This window comes from Pyrgilauda ruficollis, unplaced genomic scaffold, assembly GCF_017590135.1.
Source record: "Pyrgilauda ruficollis isolate IOZ18807 unplaced genomic scaffold, ASM1759013v1 scaffold12, whole genome shotgun sequence".
Classification (NCBI taxonomy): Eukaryota; Metazoa; Chordata; class Aves; order Passeriformes; family Passeridae; genus Pyrgilauda; species Pyrgilauda ruficollis.
The window spans coordinates 5,710,049-5,735,087 of NW_024510321.1; the positions used below are offsets into that span (position 1 = coordinate 5,710,049).

At 44.0% G+C, this 25,039-nt stretch overlaps 1 protein-coding gene across 2 annotated transcripts; it reads left to right on the forward strand.

Moving 5' to 3' along the window:
• The first annotated feature begins 13,237 nt into the window (after positions 1-13,237).
• INSIG1 (insulin induced gene 1) lies at positions 13,238-23,605 on the forward strand. 2 transcript variants are annotated; one of them, XM_041488279.1, is made up of 6 exons: positions 13,238-13,763; positions 14,176-14,588; positions 17,135-17,259; positions 17,923-18,089; positions 18,580-18,679; positions 21,351-23,605. In XM_041488279.1, the coding sequence occupies exons 1-6, from the start codon at positions 13,312-13,314 to the stop codon at positions 21,378-21,380; spliced, it is 1,287 nt and encodes a 428-aa protein (XP_041344213.1). In that variant the 5' UTR covers positions 13,238-13,311; the 3' UTR covers positions 21,381-23,605. The 2 variants fall into 2 exon arrangements, with proteins under 2 accessions (XP_041344213.1, XP_041344222.1); XM_041488288.1 differs by lacking the exon at positions 13,238-13,763 and adding an exon at positions 13,764-13,904.
• Positions 23,606-25,039: the final 1,434 nt, after the last annotated feature.

Genomic DNA, 25,039 nt, shown 5'->3' on the forward strand with positions numbered 1-25,039 from the left:
AAACAAACCTGCTAGTGCAGATACTTAGTGAAAATGAAAGGCCCACAAAGACAAGGATGCAATACATGAGTTAATTACTTCTCATCTCCTTTCAACAGAAACATTACAGGCTGGTTTGACGAATTGCAAGATTGCAAGAGCACAGCTAAAGATGAGATAACATCTCTATTCAGAATATCTCTGGAATAATAAAAGATAGAGATAACAAGGCAAATACAAATCTGCAATTTTTTTTTCCAATTAAACAAAACAAATTAGATCCTTTTTGTTGATATCACTTTAATGAGGAGTCTATTATTTAAGCACCTAAACATTTAAAATTGAACTGATGACCTGCATTTAGACCTAAACTCACCACATTCTAATTAGTTAAAGTAAATACAAGTTCAAGCAGTCCGTGTTTGCTGCTGAAGGTGAAAAGGAAAACCATTTTGCTGGGAAACACATGGAACAGGATCTTGCTGTTGCCATGACCAGGTTTCAGAAAGATTTCAGCCATAGCCATGACCAGGCTGTAGCCATGACCAGGTTTCAGCCTTGCCTACAAGCACAGGGTACCAATCTCCCCCAGTTCTGTACAAACTAAATTAAACTAATTAGTAACAAAGTGGTTTATTTAAAGTTGGAAATCTCTCCTCTGCTGGTGGTGTAAGGAGCAGAGATTGTTTCCTCAGCTTCTGACAGCTGAGGGGCTGCCACCACGGGTCCAGGAGCATAAATAAACTCAGTTTATGCCAAGATAATGCAGAAAGAAGCATTCTACCTCTCTGCTGCTGCAGAGGTTGTGGAGGGACCTCCACACAACTGTGAGTGACAGAGATGATCTGCTGATGCACTGGAGGGAGCCCTGGAACTGACAGATGTGCAGGCAGCACTGCTGGGATCAATACAGTCTCCTGGTCCAAAGTCAACTTTGCACATGGTGAATGAACTGAGGTCAGTGCATCCCCAGCCTGGTTAATCCTCAAGCCAGACAAGCCAAGCGTAGATAACTGAGAATTGATTTCCCCATTGAAGGGACAGACAAATGGCTACAGGCTCTCCATTCAGCTTATGATCCACAAGGAAAAGTACAGCTTCTAATTATTATCAGTGATAAAGAATTATTTATGTTGTTGTGAGGGATAAAAAAAACACCCCACAAAAATAACACAAAAGATAATGAAGTGGCCTGTTTAGGACATGGCTTCTTGTTTGGTGATTTGAAAAGCAAAGCAGTGCTACTGTGGCAGATAAAGAAGCCTGAGCTGTCTCTCAGAATAGCATATCCTGCATAACTTGACACAGATTATTGGGTAAGCAGAGAAAAGTGAATTTACTCTAGCTCTGAATCCTCCCCCTTTCAGTCTTCTCAAGAGGTGAAATAATGTCTGCTGGCATTACCAGATGGACTAAATAAGGGAAGGAAATAGGAAATGAGTTTGGAAAAACTACGGCTCAGGCAGTTTGGGGGAAAAAAAATGTGCTTACCAGCAGACTAGGTCACTAGTGACACTGGTATTAGGGTTTGTTGTGTTTGCTCTTGGTCTTTAGTTATATGCTAAAAAGCTACTCCATGGAACTGTGAATGTAGGAAGAAGAGCTGTTTTATGTGTGCTAGTTTGGAATAAAAGACTCAGTTTTGGGTGTTGTTCTCTTGAGCAGCTGAGTCGGTGGATCTGTCCCTAACAGCTGTCCAGAGGAGGATAAAGTTTTGTTTGCCTTTCTTGAAGTGCTGCACAACAAACTGTAAAGCAACTGCAGGAGACAAATCAAACAGGATTTTGGCTATTGGGACCAACTCTTTGTAAAAGACTTAATCTACAAATTTTATACCTTAGTGAAAATTCAGGTTTTCCCAAAAGAGAGGATTGATCAAATCTACAGCTGTGGGTTTGCAACAGAACCTGGGCACATCCCTGCAGGTCAGAATCAGTCTGGGCAGTAAAAAAAGCCTTTGCAGCTGCTTTGCCAAACATCATCACCTCAAGCCTAGGTCCAAATTATTTTATGAATGCTTGGTTTAAGCAGAAGCTCTCATCCAGCCATTTCTCTAGGGCAAAAGGCCAACCATGTTTCCACTGGTCATAAATACTCCCTGTTCTTGCACTGCTGCCAGTCTTTTTTCCATGGTGCAGAGCAGCTTTTCAGAAAGATTGAGTAAAGTTGTTTGATGGACAGCATTACAGAAAATTAAGTTTTTAATTATTTTTCAGCCAGTCTATATCTGTTCCTGAGGAATGGTTTATTGCAAAAGCAATGACACGCTCCAGTGCTTGGGAAGAGTTAAAGACAAGCTGCTGTGCAAGTTTGCTCCTCACGAGGAGTGTGTGTGCCAAACCTTCTCCCAAGCCTTGTTCTCTCTATTCCCCTGGGAAAGACATTGATGGACACACTTCACCTTCAACATGAAATAACAGCAGACTTTATTTCTGCAGAGAATCCAGATACGTTATGCAGGCAAGAACATTAAAGCATGCCACTAATTCTTACATTATTTATTATAGTGTTACATCAGTTGAATTAAAATTGAGTTGAATTATCTGTAAAATGTACACTTAGCCTAGACTAAAAGATTCATTCCAGATAGAGGAAGTCTTTTAAAAAAATTGTAGATTTCCTTTTTCATTCAGCAGAATTTTTCATGAATGAATCTTTTGGAACAAACCCAAGTCTTTGCTTTTCCCATTGAAATTTATTGGTAAAGGGTATTTCCTAATACAAAGCTGAAGGTGAATGTCCTCTCTGAGCAAATCAAGTTTTGGACTTTACACGTGATTGAAAATTTGAAGCGCAAATTTACCTTTTTCTTGTGGGGAAAGTCATTGGGCAGTTAGACATTTCTGACTGGCTGCCAGTCCTAACACCAGACATTCATGACAGGATTTCTCTTGTGAATGGACAATGCTTTGCTTTAGCAGATCCAGACAGGTGAGCAGAAGCACAAAATGACACATTCCTTCCCCAGCCTCATGAAAGCTTCGCTGCTACTTTAATGACTCTTCAGTAACATCCCAAGACCAAACAATAGAACAAGTTCTTCCTGTCCAGCTCAGAAAAGCATTTACAGGACAGTCAAGGAAATACATAGATAATCTAGGTTAGAAAGCTTTGTCCAAACTCCAAGAAAACCAGATGCAAGTATTCAGAAAACACGGTGTTGGTGTGATAAAGGTCTGATGGAGAGTCAGGAATGTTCCTGGGATAGTCACACAGAGATCAGCAGTTTCACTAAATGCAGGACCCAGAGAAAAGGCAAGACTTGAGGGAGGAAGTAATTTCCATGGGTGGCTGCCAGAAGATGAGGACTGGGTGTCATGGTGTTATGATTACAGTTTGTTTACACACAAGGAACAGGAAAAACACTGCAGAGAAATAGGATTGGTGATCACAACATCACAAGGAAGACTGTCTGTATGTATTTAGTTTGCTCACCAGTTTCAAACTGGGGAAGGGAAGTGGTACTGTTTTTAGCCTGTTTTCCTAATGAAAGGAGATTTATTTAGCCTTGCTATATTGACAAATATTCACTTTCCTACTTGTCCCATACATTTCAAACCACTGGACAATTTTAAACATTTTTACAGCTGGATAAAGCTCACTATGAAATAAAGTCCAAGATGTTTTCAGAATGAAGACAGAAAGGAAGAACACAGAATCATTTGTGTTTTTATGAATTCCAGTTATGCGTGACTGAGGGAAATACTCAACATGAGCTTACAAGAATCCACAACAGCAAGTGAAAAGATGATAAAAATTTATACTCAGTTTGCCGTCAGTTGACAAAAAAACCAGGGTGAGTGAGCTCCTAGGGAGCTACTGAGCACATGCCTGGTGGAAGGGCTGGGAGCTGAGACACGCTTTCCACGCAGGGAGGGCAAAACAGGCAGGGGCACCACTGACCTCAGCAGGCTCCACGCTTCTACAGCTGCTTTTCCTCACTCACCACACTGCTCACAGGGATGGATGAGGAGTGGATTAGACAAGGGAATGGACACAGCCAAAACCTGCAAGGCCCCCTGCTTCCCAGAATGATGGCACGGGGAGATCCACGAGCACGCTGCAGGGACGGGCAAGGGGATTGACTCTGCAGGAGCAGAGATAGGGCTGAGCACCTGGCCAATGAATGCTTGCTCAGAGGCAATCTGAGCTTCAATTCCCATGTCATAAAGGCAGGGAAAAAGCTGTGACTGGCAGTAAAGGATGGGGAGCAGTGGAGGAGGGGATGGCTGAGCTGTGGTAATCAAAGGCTTTGGCACCACAGCTGGTATCAGTGAACCCAGTGGAACTGATGACTAAGCAGGATACCAGGTGGTGTAAGAGCATCAGAGCTTGGCCTTATGGAGGTGAAACTCTGAATTATCCTTATTTCTTTTTGGATAAAACAGTAAATATTTGAACCTGGAAGAAATATAGTGAGAATTTCAAACAAGACAAATAATTGTAAATAAAATAAACCCCTCATGTACTAAAGTTTTTTTTCTTAGTCCTACAGGCAGACTCTTGTTCTGTTCAGGTGTGTATGAAGCAATGGCTCTATGAAACTGTGCAAGTCTTTCAAGACCAGCCAGAGTAAATCCATTCCCAATAAAGAATTCCCAATAAGCTGTGACAGCTACAGATAAACTTTCAGAAGCTGAACTAGGTCTACACAACACCTCAGCTGTGGAGTTCAAGTTCCCTTCTCCTCATGCCACAACCATTTTTAATAACCTTTGTTCTAAGAAAAGCTCAATTACCTATTAACAGCCTCTTCAATGATAAATCTTTGGAATCTCTGTATATGTGTGTGGATATTTATAGTGTACTTTGGAGCTAATGATAACATATGCAATAGTCACCCCATAAGGTTTATGCAAGGTATTTATTTTATATATACAAACACACCTTCCATGAGCACCACAAGCCTGCAATTTTCAAAACACCTTGAGGTATTTGGACCTACTAATGTCCACTTAGGCAATTTCTACATCTGTGGAAAACTCACCCTTGATATCCAAAGGCACTTTGGTAAAAAAATACCATTTTATTAACAGGGCTAACCCAGTGGAAGTCCAACAGTTTTGAACTTGCAATCAGTGAATAAGGCAGAGTGAATAACCCCTTCATGGCTGTAACCATGCTGGAAAATATAGTCCATCTGTAATTAGAAGTAAATATGGCCATGACAGTTAAATTAAATCCACTTTATATGATCTGACCATAAGAAGTGGCTTCGTACTTATCAATTTTATTTAAGCCTTTACATTGCTGGGCTGGTGTAAAAGCCCTTTATGTCAACAGGAGTCCAGCCCTCTTTGTCTTCTGTGCATGCAAGTATAGCATTGCAAATATTTACCCAATTAGACAGTTAGCTCCACCCGAGTGGGAACAAACAAAAACAACTGCTCACAGCATTCCAGAGAAACAACACAGCACAAGAACAGATTTCTGCATGCAAACACAGGCAACCAGCTAGCCATGGAACAGCAAAACCAGCAGATTCTTAAATGTTAAAAATCAGGGGCAAGGTCTCTTTGATAACCACAAATCCTCGTGCTGCTGATTCAGACATAGGGGAAGTTGTCTGGCTGATTTTTCCAGTTGAGATTCCTCCAGTGCATGTGAGAAAAATAAATACATATTCAGCTGAATAGGTGCCCAGGCTGGCTGATGAGAAGACCAGCAGCTTCTCAGATGGGATGCATAGAGTTTCTGGCTTCTCAGACAGCACAGAAAACCATTCATCTTGAGATGTTACATATTGGTTTCTTCTGTTTTCTCTGACAGGGTTATTGGATTTTATTCCCGGTGTTTTTTCTCTCTTGCCGGATGTGGGACATTATTGAGCAGTAACACCCAAGAGGTTAATGCCTGTCTGCCCTGGGATCTTTCTGCAATCACAGTTTGCAGCCTCTGCAACAGACGTGAAGGCACCAACCTCATCTTTACAAATGTCACGAGCACCTGACTTTGTGAGGCAATTCCCAAACAAACCTGGGCAAACAGTGAGACCTGGGTGAGTGCTGCACCCACAAACCATTCTGTATGACAACAGGGCAGAAACATATAGCTGCCCTCTGACCTCACAGCCTGAATCTATCCTTCCTTCCCTCTAAATAAAGAAAGCAGAAGCTTTTGCTACAGTCAGAGGACAGAAATGGGCACTCCCAAGGCCAGCCCAGACAAACTGGGATCTCAGCAGCCTCTGGAGATATTATTTCCGCCTGCTCGTCCAAGGGCAAAGCTAAAAGCAACAGCTACTAACTTCAGCACATTACAGGCATTAATCATGCAGAGTGCATGATCCTGAACCAAGGATATTGTGACCTGATGTGTTCTGAACTTCTTCAGCACCCTGCATAAGCAACTTCCAAAAATATGTCTCAATAAGCAAATGAAGCTGGCAGCACCCAGCTCAGATCATTAATGAGGTTAAGTCTGCCTGGCATTTGATTTGATCTGTTATAGAACCTGTAAAAACAGTAAAATGTACAGTGGCATATTTGAAGCTGCTGTGTAAGGTCCAACCCTGCAGTGCAGTGATAGCAAGAGTTAAATTAGTGTATAGCTAGAACAAACTTAGTACTTAATTAGTCCTTTGGGTTTGCATGCAAGTGGCCTGATGTCATTATTACAAGTGTGTCCTTTTATGAGTAAAAGCTGAAGGGTTTGGCTTTACATAAATACATTTTTCAGCATAAACTAGCTTCAGCAGTTTCTAAAGTATCACTCCAGGCAAAGTTGTAGTCTTCCCATATGCTGCACATTTTTAACTTAAAGTTCAGCTTGGCAATCTGAAACCACGTCTGACAGCAATTTTTCCCACCAAGGTAGAGTGAGCTGCATTTAAGAGCACTGATGTAATCAGTGACATGGGAAACTTAAGATTTTGCCTGAAAATCAGCAATATTTACAGTGCTAATCATGAAGCAACATGTAAGCCACAGTTCCACACCACATTATGCACTAGCACATGTGCACGTTCTCTCTGTGATGCTTTTCCTCTGCACTGGTCTTCCTGCTTGTATGGGCAGCTTTACATTGGAAAGATTTTCCCATTATCCTGCTCAAACCCAAGCCAGCTCCCTGAATATATATCAATAGAATGATGGGGGGGAAAAATCCTAGGTAGGTTAGCTCCAATTTTCACATTCTCAGGATGGTAGCCTGGAATACTGGCAGTATTTGGGCACTGACCTCTTTCATGTAGTCATAATGTTGTCCTTTAAGATAAACTACAGATGTCTTAAAGGCCTCTTTTTTTTTTCCTTTTTTTTTCCCTTTTTTTTTTTTTTTTTTTTAATTCAGTGTGAATTGGGCAGAATTATCCAATGTGAAAAGCTGTGGAAGAAGGTGTTTTCCATATGAGAGGAACAGCTCTAAAGCTCCTGGCCGTTGTGCTCCTGAGTTGAAGGGACATGAGGATGTACAGACATAACCAGAGTGATACTGAGTATATTCCTGGTACCCACAGCTGTGCTGTTTATAGTTATTGCCATGGTGAGGATGGGAGAGCAAGGGGCAGAGCCAAGGAGCTCTGATCTGATTTAGACCTTGACCATCCCATCAGACATCAAGGCTGCAGCTCTCCGAGGTGGGAACAAAGTGAGGAGAGTTTGGAAAATGAGGATGCTGCAGAGCTCCTTCCTGTCCTCTCTAACTACTCATTCCAAGCTGAGCATTCCACATGTCACTGCACGTCTCCCCCACTGCAACACCAAGAAATCTAAAACCTGAAGCAAACTGGAGTACCACTTTTGGGGGATTTCATGTTTGACCCTAAGAACTAGCATATGGATTCCAGAAGCATCCTCCTCAGGCACATATGACAAGAGTAACTGGGAGGGCTGCCTACCTCAGAGGAAAAGTGCTGGAATTAAGAGGCATAAGAAGAGGGATGTAAGAGGAAGACAGTTCACACTGCAATCCTTGAGGGAAGTTCCTTTTTATCTTATGTGGGAATGACTGAGTCCAAAGTCACCAAACAAGTGAAAATCATTTAATCTTAAATCAGCCATGGACATGCTTGTCTGAACACACACCTTGGAGGTGCCTTTTTGCAAAGGACTGATATTATGTAAGGACTGGTGATAGAAATGTACCTAGTTTTCTTTCTTATGCAAGCAATTTTTCCACCAAGAAATAAATGCATTTAAAAGACAATGTTCCTCTTGCTTGGTGGTTTATCATGATATTTCTGTTTATTTCATCTACTTAGTCTCTAATCTTTAGTCTACCATGACTTGGACTACTATAATAAGACACAGGCCACCCCCTCAGATGACACTTGACCAGCTACTGCTCTAAAAAGTCATTACAGTCAATAATTTTACCCTCAAGGAAACCTGGTCCATAGTGCCCTGCTTTTTATGTCACAGCTAAAGTTAAAAAAAAAAAAAAAAGATGGAAGCATCACTTCTAATCAGTAACTTTAAAGGTCTATACATAGTATAAATCAATGTATAAATGGAAATGAGGAAAGATTAGAATATCAACAGTTTAAACCACACCTGGATAGAAGAGCTTGCCTCAGTAATGATGCTCACACCAGCCTCACAAACCTACTGGCATCACCAAAGAAGTAACTTTTTCAGCAATATAAGCAACAAACAGTATTTTTTCATAATGAAGTTTAGATTAAATCACCACTTTGAATACCAAGTATGAACTCACTGAACTCTCTGCTACATAAATATGCACAACTATGATGATGAATGAAGTCAAAAACGAGGCAAAGGCACTGCCTTTGTGTCAGGACAGAGGTTCATTGTCAGGGAGTCGGTGCCCACAGCTGCATGTGGGATGTTGGCTGGCTAATTATATGATAGCTGTTACATGGATTTATAGACATTTGGAGACAGCAGCCTGCACAGAATTGTTCTTTCTGTTTTGTTCTGGTAAAAGAAAAAGCAGCTAGAGAAACATCGGCAACTAAACAAAAAACATTCAATTAACATTTGTCATATGCCCACAACAATATTATTAACTACACAAAGACAGGGCTTTGTTCGGATATCTTGGGGTTTAATTTCCATGTTCAAACTCCAACTATTGTTCCTTACCCTCAAATTATGCAAAAGCAGCCAAGTTTTTAAGCTCTGCTCACTGTGGATGACTCACGTTATTATATGCTAACCACCAACACACTTTGTTTTCCCCTTTGTTTTACACGCCTGAAGTGTTCTGGCTGGAGTTTGCCTTGTTCAGAGCTTGTACGTTCTGCATCCGCCTGTTGCACCCTGTAATCACTCCCTGTCCTTCTCCTTTCAGCTTTTAATGAGCTCCTGCACTGGGGCTTGGGCAATCTCACAGAACCACCCTGCAGAACTCGGCACACACCATTTACCTCTCAGGTGTTCTGACCTCTGAGAAGGAACAGGACATCAGTGACAAGCGCTGTCCTCCAGGGTCCTCACTGGGACCAGCGTTATTTAATGTCTTCATTAATGACCCAGACAAAGGGATGGAGGCAGCCTCAGCAAGTTTAAGATGACACCAAGCTGAGTGGTGCAGTGGCCACACCTGAAGGACCTGGATGAACTTGAGAAGTGGCCCACAGGAACCTCCTGTGGTCTGACAAAGCCAAGTGCAAGGTGCTGCATCTGGGCTGGGGCCACACCGGTGACAATCCAGGCTGGAGGAAGAGCAGATCAAGAGGGATTTGGGGGGGCTGTTGGATGGGAAGCTGGACATGACCTGGCCATGTGCACTCACACCCATGTCCTGGGCTGCATCCAAAGCACCAAGGGCAGCAGGGAGAGGGGGGGATTCTGTCTCTGTTCTGGTGAGACCCCACCTGGAGTGCTGCATCCACACCTGGAGTCCCCAACACACAAAGGACATGGACCTGTTGGAGCAACTCTGGTGGAGGCCACCAAGATGATCAGAGGGATGGAGCACCTCTCTTGCAAGGAAAGGCTGAGAGAATTGGGATTGCTCAGCATGCAAAAGAGAAGCCTTCAAGGTGACCTAATTGTGACCTTCCAGTACCTGAAGGGAGCCCACAAGAAAAACAGAGAGGGACTTTTTAGAAGAGCCAGGAGTGACAGGACAAGGGGGAATGGCTTCACCTTGAGAGTAGGTTTAGATTAGATATCAGGAAGAAACTCTTTGTTGTGAGTGTGGTCAGACACTGGCACAGGTTGTCAAGGGAATCTGTGGATGTCCCATGCCTGGAAACGTTCAAGGACAGGTTGGATGGAGCTCTGAGCAACACAGTCTAGTGGAAGGTGTCCCTGCCCATGGCAGGGGGGTTGGAGCAAGATGATCTTCAAGGTCCCTTGCAACCCACACCACTCTATGATTCTATGATCTGCAGGCTTTGCTGCAGGTTCCTGGGAATTCACAGAGCTACACTGGGAGACCTCTGAAAAAGCAAAGGCCTCAGGATGACAGACTGCTGCTGAAGTCAAAACTCTCATATGAACTCTCATTATGAACTCTCATACATAGGGTTGGGCATGGGGAATCAAACAATGAATGTCACTAAATCCTTTTATGGAGACACAGGAGATTAAGGCTGAGCATATGACTGGGAAGGTTTCTATTCTCTGTATCAACAGGAAAAACTCTTGAAGGTGAAAAAAGTCAAAAAAATCTCCAGTGAAGCAGAGGGAGAGCAGTTTTACACATAAAACAGGCCTTGCTCTGTGATTCTCCACCACTGCCTTTTCAGCTTTTGTCAGCAGACAGCTCATGTTTTGATCTAGTTTAAGTAGGGAGAAAAATAAATTGTCCAAGTATCCCAGTCTTCCCACATAAGAGGCCCATGAGACAGTCCTCGTGAGGCAAGCACATTGTCAGATTCCAGAACATCAGAGTTTAATACAGAAAGTGTGAAAGAACAGGTGAAATTATTTATTTATGTAATGAGCAGCAATGCTGAGTACTTAGAGATTCTGCTGCCTTTGCTAAGGGATGAGATAAAAATAACGATGTCATTAATCTTACAAAGACATGTGAGCACTTCTTTCCAGAAATAACTGTTAGGCATAAAATTTCAGGCATTAATCAAAGCGTGCTGAGGCCCAACCTTCCTTAGGATTCCAAAAAGAAATGTAAAGCAACAGGACTGTAAAGCAACACGAACAAAAGAGGCATTTAACCTTTATTCTAAGTGGGTAACTTAGGGGAAAACATGCTCAGGGACAGGTTATCGAATAGTTTAGATTTGCACTGATTCAGCTGGTTTTAGCAAAGCTGCAGCAACTTTTACCCTCTCAGAAGCTGGTCTCTGTTGTCTGAAAAAAAAACAGGAAGAAAGAAGGGCACCACCACATGATATCATGAATATGAAAAAAAATACATATAAAATATTCAAATAAAATATTCTGCAGGAAGTAGCAAAAGAGGCATACCCATGAGGAAAGGAAAACACAGGATAAAAAAAAAATTGCTCAAGAGGTTCTTTCAGGAAGGAAAACTAGCAGATGCAGCACAAGGGAATGTAAACTCTGCCCAAACACTGAAAATACGGGCAGGATTCTGGGGGAGAATTTAAATACAGAAAGATATTTTTTCAAATATAGTAGAGATGCAGCACAAGCAAGGATGAATGATATTTGTTTCCCATAAGCCAAGTCCAGGAAGAGATTTCCTACAAAGATGAATCATTTTATCTCAGATCAATAGTCCTGTTGATAAATCTCAAAGTGAGTGATTCACAAAAAAAGAATATTTCCCAGGGAATGAGTTCTAGCCCTTATTTAGAGCTGCCAAAGGTATTGTTTAGTGGTCTAGGGATGCAAATAAATTGTCTGTGTCAATTCAAAGTTTGTGCACAGTTGCCATGAGGGGAAGTGTTAGGTCTGCATGTGATTTCCTGAAACAAATCAAACATTTCTGCAGAGGAACCCATAAAAAGCTGACAGTGTATTAAGGCTGTTTTCTCTCAAAATAGTTGACTGAAACTTTTTGTGCAAATCCAACTGGGTCACAAAAAAAATCCAAAACAAATGAAGAAAGAGAAATATACTGTGTCTTAAAAAATCTGACAGAAGAATCCAAACAATTTTAGCATATTAAAGTAAAACCAAAAGTTGTTTCAGTACAATAAACAGCAACAGAAACTGAGTTCCACGCACAGTTCCAGTACAGCTCCACGTACAGAGGACACATATACCTTGGTTCAGCAGTAAAGTCTGCAAGACATTACTGGGGTGATCCCAGTTGGCATTAAGAGAAAAAAACTGGGCTCATCTGTCACTTCCAGCAGTGGCACTAACAATCTGTCCAGTACATTTTCCAAAGGCACTTAGCTCAGCAGGATCAGCTATGCTAACTCTTTCCATCCCAGTTAGAAATGAGCAGAGATTAGGAGGGATAGTCATATCCCAGGTTAATTTTAGTCTTCATTATATGCAGAGAAGACCTGCCTCTTTCCATACCTTCAAATGATTTCATGTATTTTATTTGCTTCATGTATTTTATTTGCTATTTATTTTATCACACCAATGAAAGACAACTGGAACCACCACTGAACCACCTGGACCATCGCTGTGCCCATCACAGGCATGGCTAACAGCTATCCTTAAACCCTCAGTGCCATCACTTGGGAAGCCCTTGGGTCCTGTATTCTTCCCAAGTGTAATGATGCCACACCTCATGTGAAAAGATCTGCTGGTCCAGTGAGGCCAGCTAATAAACACAAAGCCCAGGTATTCCTACTGCATACACCAGCCTCCCGTGTGTCCTGGAGAACGGGCATCTCAAAAAGGAAGCCTGGGAGCTGAGTCCTGCTCTGTGTACTCATTTTGTGGGGTTGAACTCTACCATAATGTACAGCTCACACTTAACCATCCCTGACGGGCCTCTTCCCAAACCCTTGCAGAGTCCAGAGGGTGAACGTGTATTTAACTGGTTTATTGTTATTTGAGTCTGGGAGGATTGTGACCCGAGCTTTGCCAGTGCTGGCAGAGCAGCTGCTCAGGCTGTCAGGGACCAGTCAGGAGCCTCGGATCCTCCAGTCACCCCATGGCTGGTCGCTGACGCAGCGTCTGGCTTTGGCATCATCGTCTTACAGAGTCATGGGCTTGGCAGGATCCCCTTACACCATTTTAGAATTATGACAGAGATCACTGATCTCTTCGTCCTCAGCAGATGCCTTCAGCCTTCCCTGTTACTAACAGCCATCTCCCAAAGGGACACGCAGCACGCTGGGCAAGCACACAGGGGCTTGGCTGCAAAGGCCACCGACACGTGGCCTTAAAATGAGACTGGGGAGATTCAGATTAGAGAGTCGGAAAAAAAAAAAATCCATTTTAGGGTGGTCAGGCATTGGGATAGGTTGCCCAGGGAGGTGGTGGAGTCGCCCTGGAGGTGTTCCAGAGCGTCTGGAGCTGGCGCTGGGTGATGCGGCTTAGCGGTTTAAGGGCTAGCGCGGTGGCACTGGGTTCACAGCCGGACACGATGATCTTAAAGGCCTCTTCGAACCTTGGCCATGCTATGATTCCACGCCAGCGTCACCACCGCCAGCATCTCCATCCCTCCACCGCCCTCCCCTTCCCGCCCGGGAGCGGCGCGCATCCCCGGCGCGCTCCCGCCGCCGGCCGCGTCCGCACGGCTCCGCACGCCCCGCACGGTCCTTCCGCCGCCGCCGCCGCGCTGCGGGCGGAGCGGCCGGCCCGGGAGGCGGGTGGTGTGTCCCGCACGTCATATCAGCCGCCCGCCCGCCATTGGCTGCACCGCCTCACCCGACCGGGGCCGCGGCCGCCCGGGGCTGGCGCGGCGGCTCCCGCGCCTGGCGCTCGCCCCGCCCGGCGGGGAGGGGACGGGCGGGGCGGCGGCGCTGCCTGCGGCCGCGGGTAGGTCGGCGGCGGGTAACGTGACATCCGCGGCTCGGGGTTTATAAACCTTACCCGGGGCGCGGGCCGGCGGCGCGCAGCCGGTAGGGAGGCGGCGGAGCGGCGGCCGGCGCAGCTTCCCCCACCCCATCCTATCCCGAGGTGAGCGGGCGGCGGGACCCGCGGCCCGGATGCCCGGGGGGCGGAGGTTGGACGGGCCCGGGTAGGGAGCGAACCAGAGGGGCAGTGGAGGGTCGCGGGCCGGGGTCCGTGCCCTCCCGTGGGGACGCGGCGGCGCAGCCCCGCGGTCACCCCGCATCCCCCGGAGCCCGGCGGTGCTGGAGGATGCGGCGGTGTGTGTCAGCGCGGAGGGAGGCGCGGGCTGACCCGTTGCTGGGAGCTTTAGTAGCGTATGCCCGTGTGTGTGTTTCAGGACTCCGGAGAAGCCAATGCCCAGGTTGGAGAGCTGCGCCTGGAGCTGTTCCTGCACTGCCCGAGGAAGGCACAGGAGCCAGCTGGGGGACACGGCGGCGGGGCTGGCCGCCAAGGTGGGCGAGATGCTGAGCTCCTCGGTGTCGAGCCCCTCGCTGGCGCTGGTGGGGCGCGGAGCTCGCAGCTCCAGCACCTCCAGCGCCAGCAGCAGCGCCAGCAGCACCAGCAGCACCTTGAACTGGAGTCAGCACCTGGTGCAGAGGAGCGTGGTGCTCTTCGTCGTGGGTGCTTTCATGGCCCTGGTGCTGAACTTGCTGCAGATCCAGCGCAATGTGACTTTGTTCCCTGACGAAGTGATTTCCACTCTCTTCTCCTCCGCCTGGTGGGTGCCCCCGTGCTGCGGCACAGCAGCAGGTGAGTCGCTGACCTCCACGAGCGATTTTTGGGTTTTCCTCATTCTCTCGTGGAGGAGGAGAGGCGGTGGGGCTGAATGCGTGACCCGTGCGCGTGGGAGCCCCGCATTTCCATCCGACAGCGAGTGATGCGCGCCCGGCGTTATCCCCGCCTGAGGGCTGCCCGCGCGGTCCCTCCCGCGTGTCCCAGGGCTGGTTTTGAGCCGGTGCGCTCTGAACGCGGGTGAAGGGGGGATTTCCCTCGGCCGGCAGCGCGGCTGCGGGGCTCGGGCTCGGCGCTGACCGCGGCGCTCCCGCCGGTCCCGGTGCTGCCCCCGCCCCGCGGCTGCGTGCTGGCCCCGCCCCCCGCCGCCCATTGGCTGCCGCCGAACTGGTGAGTGGCGGGCGGCGCTCGCCATTGGCTGAGGCCGCGACTGGCCACGGGCTGGGCCACAACAAGGAAGTCACGTGCGGCGGCGCGCGCGGCCCTGTCACCGGCCTGATCCCTGTCACCGGCCCGAGCTCTGTCACCGGCCCGATCCCCATGTCTGTCACCGGCCCGAGCTCTGTCACCGGCCCGAGCCCCGCCGAGCTCTGTCACCGGCCCGAGCTCTGTCACCGGCTCGAGCTCCACCGAGCCCTGTGACCGGCCCGATCCCCACCGAGCCCTGCCACCGGCCCGGGCCCTGTCACCGGCCTGATCCCCACCCCTGACACCGGCCCTTCTACTGTAAATTCATTGCTGAGGCTTCGAATTTGTTCTCAGATATCGGGGTACAAATGTGCTTGTGGTGCTCCTGCTAAAAGTCTGGAAGTTGGATGCTTCATTGCATGTTATCCAGTGACTTAAAATAACGCGATGCTGTTCTACAAGACAATACATGGTGCATGATAGTCAGTTTAAAAAGTCAATGATAGTCAGTTTAAAAAGTCACCGGCCTGACCCCCCATGACCCCTGTCACCGGCCTGGCGCCTGCCCACTGCCCCTGCCAGCTGCCTCCTTGCTGTCCCTGTCACCTGCCTGCCCCTTGCCCGCTGCCCCCATCACCTGCTTGCTCTCAGCGCCTTGCCTGCTGCTCCTGTCACCTCACCGTGCCCTGTCACCTGTCCCTGTCACCTGCCTGGCCCCTGCCTGCTGTCCCTGCCTGTCACCTGCCTGTCCCTTGCCCACTGCTGGCCGAATACCGCAGAAGGCTCAGGCCACGGTGTGGTTGTCACAGCAGCTGGCACGTACTTTGTGGTTTATCATTCATAACCCCCCTCCCAGTCCGTGTCTAGACAAAGTTTTGGTGAAGGGTTGGAGGATTAAAAAGGAGTTAAATTTTGGGGAATAAACCCACTGTAATAGTTTTTAATTTGCATTGAAAATACTTCAGACAACTCCTGCATATTTTTGTTTGATGCAGTTATGTGATGTCTGTTTGTATCACACAGAGAAGGGGGTATGAGTGATAAACCATAAACTTGAATGAATAATGAACTGTGTTCATTAATGGATGAACATTAAAGGGTGGTTAAAGGATGAACATTAAAGGTTCATTAAAGGCTGGCCTGGGAGAGTTCTCACAGTTGGATTAAACTTTGGAATTTAGCTGTTATCATAAGGCAAGAGTCCTGGTAGCTGGCATCAGAGTAACAAAGCTGTTTCAGAACACAACTGTCTTGGAATAGTATGTTCTGTAGCCTTCCTAACATAGCATTTATTACTCTTAGAGATTAAAAAAAATAAAGAGAGAGCAGGAAAGGAAATTAATAAATATGGAAGTTGCACTCAGTAAAGGCAGAATGTCTGACCCTCGAGTTGGTGACAACTCAGGGAGTTGCAGTCCCTAGAAGAATGAAACTCTGGTGTTCTTGTCAAGAACTGAGCTAACACTAGCTTATGTTTTTCTTCTGCAACCAACTTTCAGACCGACAGAGGCTGAAAAATGCTTTATGGAGATAAAAACTTTGTCTGGTTAATCATATGAGTAGTTATTTTTCCCTGATATAAATAGACTGATGGCAGCTGCTTGTTTTAAGTTCAGCTCAGCTTCTGTTTGGTATCAAAATTCATCTGGCATGGACAGGAGCCCTGGGCTGAAAGGGGCTGAAAGAGAGAAAGAGAGCAGAAAGAGAGAAAGCAGCTCTGCTAATAAACTTTTAAGTCCATGCAGATATTTAATTCAGGGCCTGATTCACAGCTGGTGAATCACGTCCATAAAGCTGTCAGCCCTGCACGTGAGCAATGAACACAGATTCCACTCCTCGCAAAGCTTTTATTGTGCTTTGCTTTTATTGGTACAAGCGTTTGCTCAGGATGTCAAATGACAAATCTCTTTAAACAAAAGGCGCTTCAAGTCAGATACCTTAACAATGCAATATATATTTAAAGGTTCAAAGAGCAGCGTTTTTACTTCTTTAAAGTAGAAAAAGCAGGTAATAATTGTGTTTTCTTCATCAGGCTTACAGCAGTGCCATGAGCACCTCGCTGCTTTCTCAAGCCTTTACGTGCCAAGCTAATATTTAGTGATACTGGAGTAATCCTTGCCTAGCAGCTGGTCCAAGTGGTGTTCCTTCTCTTGCAGCTGTGGTTGGCCTGCTGTACCCCTGCATCGACAGCCACCTCGGGGAGCCCCACAAGTTCAAGCGGGAGTGGGCCAGCGTCATGCGCTGCATCGCCGTGTTCGTGGGCATCAACCACGCCAGTGCTGTATCCTTCAGCTAGTGTTTGCTCCCTGTGCTTGCTCTGTGCTCAGCAAACTGTCTCTGCCTCTTGGGGCTGGGGGAGGATTGCCCAGGTAAGGGTGGTGCTCCTGGCAGAGAAGTTCTGTGAGACCTGCAGTGGCTGCTGTAAGATGTGTAACACAGCTCACTGGAAGTGTTATGGGAGGGGAGAGGGGTTGACATCCTCTTATGTCTTGTATGACAAGCATGACAGTGTAAGCTGTGTTGTTTTAGTCTACATCTTGTCTACATCTAAAAGTTAACACAACTAACTAGTGATGTGCTAGTGAGAAGCACAAAATAAAAGTGTTCTTTATGTTAAAAATATGGTGGCTTGAGCAGAAAACCTGGGTAATCCAGCTGACTTAGGTTACTTGAGACAAAAATCCATCAAAGTTGAATGTTTCAAAATGTAGCATATTCTCTAGATGCTCAGTGTGACAAAAATTGATGTTGACTTTGCAGTCGTGCTCCAGTCAGAGTTAACAAGAGCTATGATTGCTTGGCAGGTCTGAAAACTAAATCCTAAATGTTTTGTGTTTAAAGACAGAGGATTGTGCTCACTTTCAGTTTGAGTTCTCCCTTGTTCAATTTCAGCAACAGGATGTCTGCAGACTTAAAAAGGATTGTCCTTAACATCTTTTTCCAGAAACTAGACTTTGCAAACAACGTCCAGCTGTCCCTGACTCTGGCAGCCTTATCACTGGGGCTTTGGTGGACATTTGATCGTTCAAGAAGTGGTCTCGGACTTGGAATAACAATAGCCTTTGTAGCAACACTGATAACCCAGTTTCTTGTATATAATGGTGTTTATCAGTAAGTTAGCTTCTAAAATACTATTTCAATTCTCTTGTCTTAACCATAAGCATGGGTGCACGTGAACTGGAATTTAGTTGTTGATATATTTGGCACATTCTTGTAAGAAGGTGTTTTGTTTGTCTAAGGTAGTGGTCCAGTTGTTCCAAATGTCCAGACTGAGAACTGTGGGTGGGAGGTGGGGAGCATTGGGATTGGGATGTGTGTTGAAATGGTAACACCTCAGAAAACTGGACTTCTGCTGGCTCTCAGCAGAGTGAATTTCTAAACTTTACTGGCTAGAAGAAGGGGGTTTAGAAGCTTATGAAGTTTACAGACTTAATTTGGTCTCCCAGTTTCCATCTCCTCTGTTGCTACTTTTTGTTTGTTTGTTTGTTTGTTTGCTTGTTTAAGCCCAGGAAGAGAATTCTGTAGCATCTGGGTAAGAGTATGCAAGATGATGAAAGTTACTTGTCTCTAACTTTCTAACTTACTCCCTTTTCTTTACTAGGTATACATCCCCAGATTTCCTTTACATTCGTTCTTGGCTTCCATGTATATTTTTCTCAGGAGGTGTGACTGTAGGAAACATAGGACGCCAGCTGGCTATGGTAATTACTGCATAATTAGTAGTTTCCTTAACAATCCAAATGCCTTCCATTGTTGTTAGTCCAAGAATAAACTATGCCTTGAAGGGTATGACTCACAAACTGTCAGAGTTAAATAGATGTATTCCTAAGAGCTGAACTGTAAGCAGACAACCTGTGTTGCCAGTAGAGTGGGTATTGTCTTAGTAAGTGTTTGAATATCTTTTGTATTTAACTTTTTCCAGTGGCAGCCTAAATAAGACTGGAGCCAGTACATTGCTCCTGCTCCATCAGTGTTTATAATTAAAATTTAGGGTAGCTGGAGAACTGAGACACTGCTGGACTTTCTCTAATTATTCATGCACAAAAGTGTATATATAGGGAAATGTCCCTATATAGCATCAAATTCCACTGCTCCAAAATCAAATATTCTCTTGCTGGTTACTTCAGACGTGATTCAAGTATTACTCCACATGTGGGATAACACAAATTGCTGTCTTGTTTGCCAGGTTCTTAAGGAATTATTTCCTTGTGGCACACTGAAGAGTAAACCTGGCTGTGTGTTTGCACATCAGCCTAAGGCTGGGTTGTGAAAGGTGTTCTGACACTGATGGATAATAATAATTAATATTGTGTTGATTTAACTTCTGTCTTCCTTGCTATGTAAGTCCTGCATCCTGGAAAACATCCTTCAAGTTAACTTTCCTAAGGCTGCTATTGTTTAATCAATTTTTACTGAAGGAAGGACGTTTGAGGTGGTTTAAAACACAAGTTCACTACTCCCCCTTCAAATCTCACTGATGCATACAATTTGCATTTGGGTTTATATAGGACTACATGTATGGGAGGAAGAGGAAACATAATTTATCTTTTTAAATTTGCCACTCACATCAAGAGAAAACCATACATTAACTGAATTCTGTTGAAGCTTTGGTATTGCAGCAGAGTCTCAAAATAAAATTATAGTTGGTTTTATGCTACAGTACTGTATTTCACACAGTCCTTTCCAGTTGCTCTGCTGTTCCTGTTAGAAAGCAAAGGAAGGCAGCCTTAAACTAGAACGAGCTAACATGAATTTGGACACATAGAACTTTTTCATTTGCTATTGTTTCACCTGGCATCTCACCTGAGTGTAGTTAAAATCAGCCTGGATCCTGCCTGCAGCTTTCCTGTCAATCTTGTAATCGTCCTTATAAAGAAAGGGGAAAGTTGGCAATGCAGAGCTTTTTATTCTGGTTATTTAGAGTTGTCTTCTCATGTGTTTTACACTGCCATTACTCAGTCAGGAAAAAACTTGGGGAAGTGCAACATTTTCATAGGAACACTTCTGCAAGTCACTGTGAAGCGTTCTGTGCTGGAAATCCAAAGAAGTATAGTCTGTAATTCAGTCAACCACATCTTTATTCTACAGAGGTAATTCAGAAGTCCCAGTCTGTTTTTCCAGCCATCGTGATTGTGGCAGGAAGATGGAATGTACACTTTCTTAACCCATGCTTGAACTAAACAGTTATTTCTCTGGCTATATTGTGCTGCAGGCCCTGAGCTCTTGGCTGCATGTGACAGATATTTTCTGGGTTTGTCCAGAATAGAAGGTGGCACCTGTGGAAATTAATGGAGTAAAGTTGCTTTGCTTCTTCCTCAGCCCCTGTCTAGCTTTTCCAGTTAGAAATGAAAAGTGTCCCTGAGACATCTCCCATGCTGATAAAAGTTAGCTGGGAGATCCTTGCTGCTTTGCAGTCACTGGATTTTAGGGGAGCTCCCAAAGTGCAGTGTGACCTTTCAGCAAACCTGCTGTTAGCAGAGACTTTGGGGTTTTGTTTGGCTTGTTGGGATTTTTTTTGCCACCAGCTTGAGAATGAAGTCCAGTGTTTTATTTTAGTAGATTTTATAGCAAAAGAAGAGGTGAAGGTGCTGCTGCTGCCATCAGTTCTTTCTGCTCATTCTGACACCTAGAGTTGCTCAGTCACTTAACCCAGTGCTCATCAGCTGGGTTAAGTGGGTGGCAACACTTCATTTTGAGGTTGTGAGCACCTTTCTCAGCATCTGACAAATTAGGGTGGCGTTCAGAACTTGGGCCTCACAAATATCTATTGTGTACCAGTGCTACAGTGCTGCAGAACTGAGAATGCATTCAGTACTTGAAAATATATTTGCATTTTGACCTTAGAAAGAGAACAAGTTACGAGCTTTGTTTCAAAGAAAAATGGATTAAATATCTTACAGTGACATATTTCTGCATTCCATACTAGAAAAGGGACTTAGGAAGAAATGAGTAAGTCTCTGATACCAGGCTTTGACTGGAAAATCAAGTAGTTTGTGGTTAAAGGCAGTTTGAAAGAGGGCTGTTAAAACTGAATTAATGTCCATTAGGTGAAGTATTGAGTAGTACCTTCTGCTAAGACATAAACTGAGATAGAGAGGAAAGATAACAAAGTCTTATAAAAAGCAATGCAATTGGCAGATGGATTTTTCAGATGTACTGATTGAGGCAACAAACACCCATAGTGATTTTTTTTTTTTGTCCACAGTTAGTGAGCACGTCCTTGTTAAGCTTTTAAAAGAAGCCATGCTCTCTAGGTCATTGTCAGCCTAACTGGAGTTACTTTACTATTTAATAATTGAAAATACTGCATAATGTAGTCACTTATCAGATGGCATTAAAACCTAACATGTGTTTGATGTTTTTAATCCATAGGGTATTCCAGAGAAACCACACAATGACTAAGCCTTTGAAGAAGAAAACCTGGTGCCAGTGTGAAAGCAACTTTATGAAGATGTGTTCCTTTTTAAAACTGAAGATTATTTAGAAGAAATAATCTCTTTATGGGCTCACTGCACAAATGACTTGTGGGGAAAAAAAATTTATCCACTCTTAGAATAGCCAAGTGAAATTAACTGCTTATCTTGAAATCTTACCCTGATTTACCACATAAGCATTTGCATATGGCTGTTCTCTGGAAGAGTTTAACACCAAGTGCATACAACTGTTCAGGCTAAGTGGCAGTTTTCCAAGTATTAGATTCCACTGTAAGTTATTGAATCAGCTGCCATGTTTTAAAGCCTTGAAACTGAAATTTAATTACAAGCTCTTGTATCAGTGCCCAAAGGAAGTAGATCGATGGTGCTTAACAATGATGAAGTATGGTTTAATAGGAATAGTATTTATCCAAATCTTTTAAAAATAGGGTTATTTAAAAATAAGAGTGATCGAAACAGATTAAAGGCATTGCACTAATGCTTTTAGGAGTCTTATGAAGGAATCATGCCCTTACTTGTAATGCTGCATTAAGTTTCTGTCTTTGACGGTGGAGAGGGTTTGAGGGATGAGAGGTTGGAAGCCTTAGTTTGGAATTTCTAAATTACTTCAGTATGAGAAGTGAGCACAGGAGACAATCTTGTTCAAACGTGAACCTTTATCAAGAGATTCCAACTGGAAATTTCATTACTCCTGAGGCTTGCAGTCAGATTTGCAAGAATCAAGCTCTGGCCACAATTCAGTAAGAAATCTCTGTGTGTGTAACTATGCCTGCTTAATGTTAGACCCCTGCTTCAGTGTCTCACCAAAGGACATCTTAAGTATCTCAAATGTCTGATGTCACTGAAAAACCATGCATTCCATGTCAGTGCTTGGCCATCAAGCACGTGCGCCCACGTTCTTTGATTTGTCATTTCCTCCTAGAGCTGTCCTTTGAATCCGTGTTTGGACTGAAATGATTAGAAACAGAATTGGGCCTCAAATGTGATTTAAACTGTATGTGAAGAACAGCAAACTGTTTTCTCAGTTCAGTTTCTGAAAGAGATCACTTCTTGTTTTTATACAACCCTATAAAACTTGCAATCTGTGATTGCCTTCTTAAAAACAAAAAGTGCTTATGTCACTACATTAAACATTTGGTGTTTCTTAATACATAGTTCTGGTGAGCACAACGTATTCATTTGATAGCTTAGACCACAGGAGACCTAAATAGCAAGTATTAGGTCTTAAAAGTTGAAGTGCAATGTACAGTAAGTCTGAGCCTCAAGTTCTCTTCAGTATCGATCATTTCTTATGAGAGATTAAAGAGAAAAGGGTTCTGAGTTCATTTCAATGCTGCATGGAGTCAAATGGAGCAATAATTTATTTAACTAGTAAAGCTAGTTTTGTTGTATCTTACATTGAACCCAAATTTTTAGAAATACTCCAATTTTGTGGTTATGGTGTACTTGTAAACTTTTATGGATTTGCCTTTTTTGTATTATGCAATTTTTTTTTTTGTTGTGTTCTTTTCCAATCTTACATGGCTTCAGTTGTAGTTAGAGGCTTCAGTTAAAGATTGAACTATCAAAACAGAAGCTGAGGCCAGGTCTCTGTTCTGGCTGTTTTCACTCTTCTAAGGGAATGCTACCAACAAAAGTTTAGCACAAAGTCTATACTACAGAGCAGACCCCAGTTCTAACTTTGCTTTGGTGTAAATCAAGAGTAATTTCATTGGTATAAGATCCTTCCTCAAATGTTCAAAACCTAAATAATCAAATTTTCTAGAACTACTTGAAGAGATTGGGACAGGTTCAGTGCAGCTGTTTAAGGAGCTGCTGCATTGCTGGAGATACAGCTTTGTAACCATCTTGAAACCCATTTCAAAATGTTATGAAACCAGATGTAAGTAAAGCTGGCAGTGATCTCTATGGATATTTGATAGAGAAGAATCTCAGATTTGTTTGTAAAGACTGAAAGTAAATCTGTACCTGTTAGAAATAATACAGCCAAAAACATAAGTCAAATGTTCATTTTTTGCCAATACTTCTGAGTATCTTAACCAAAGTGATTTAAGTTTGGAAGAGGTGGGGAGGGGAGTGAAGAAAATTTGCACTATTCTGAATTTGAACACTTAAATTCTCATTCTTACTGGTAAGTTTTCAGCGGTGTGTTTGGTTTTACACTTTTTTTACTATTAAAGTTTTAAGATCAAACCATGTTTGCCTTGGACTCTCTGTGCTCGCATTATGCAGGAATCTTTCTTGAAAAGGACAGTTGTTATGGTTGCATAACAAATATTCAGTCATGCATATGCAGTGGTTAAAAAAAAAAAATCCTAAACTGAATTTGGCAAGATGAGCTTCAGCAGGGGTTGTACAGTTGAAGAAAAACAGCCTTGCTATTGTAGCAGGGAAGGAGAGTAAGTGTGTCGTGCTTTTGTGGCTTGAAGTACAGAATCTTCCTACCATTGTCTTCCAAAATGCTGAAATTCATAATCTGAAACAAAATATGGAGGGGGCAGGGTGAGCATGCAAATTCCTGCTGTGGTTTGGTTGTGTGCAGCATTGATTACTAAAGTCTGAAGGATCTTGAGGAGTGCAAGCTAAGAATGAGCTGCAAAGGCTAAGCAGCTCTAATAGCAGCTTACAAATTTGGACCAAAAATCTTCAATTTTACTGCACTTCAGTGTCTATTTTAGACTTATACAAGTTGCTGCATTTTCAATGGAAACAGTAGAATGACTTTTTGGTCAATTTTCAGTTGGCTTAGCTGAAAAAAACCTTCATTAGAAATTTCCTAACTATTTTAGCTTGGATAGCCTATGTTTGTTTAACTTCAGTGTAGCAGCTGAGGAGGTAAGTGTTAACAGTTCCAATCTGATGGCCCATGTTCTCCAGGTGCATTGATTTCCCTGAAACTGCACTCAGATTTTGTGAAAAGGAATGAAGTACATATTTTTATGTATGTGAATATATATATATAAATAAAAGGTTGTGAGACACAGCCTGGTCTTGGAGAACTAAAGCATGATGGTCTCCTTTTGAGTCAGGAACAGGTGTACAAAGTTCATAAAGGAAAAAAAACTGCTCTTCCCAGCAAGTGGGATGATTTGACGTGTGCATATTCCTGCAGATCCATCCTGTGGCTCGTTCTGCCTTTGCCTTTAATCATGGGGATTTGCAGGTGCTAAATTAGCCACAGGAGGGCCCATAGTCTGTTCTCTGAATGCAGCAGGAACATATTGAGATGAATAATGAAATTAGGTCTCAATTGCCTTTGCTGCACATCAGAGTAGCTCCAAAATTCATGAGAACAAAGCATTACATGCTGGACTAATTGAACAAAGCATATAGGTGAGAGCTTTTTGAGGGTTCTGTCTTGGAAACAGGTGAGAGCTGTGGGTGATAATGGGTTCTTTCAGCTAAAAGGCCAAGAAGGGCTCCTATAGATAGATGGTGATGATTTCTCTGAGCAGTGAAATACCACAGGAGCTGCCCCACGCATAGTTTGGAGTCGTCTCCCCGTGTTTAAATTCCTTAATTCTGCTGTGATAATGTTGTGCCTTCATGGGCTGTAAATGGGGACAGATGAATTTCATGTTCCATAAAGCCTCATGCCTGTCTGTGTGGCAAAAGAGTCTGTAGACT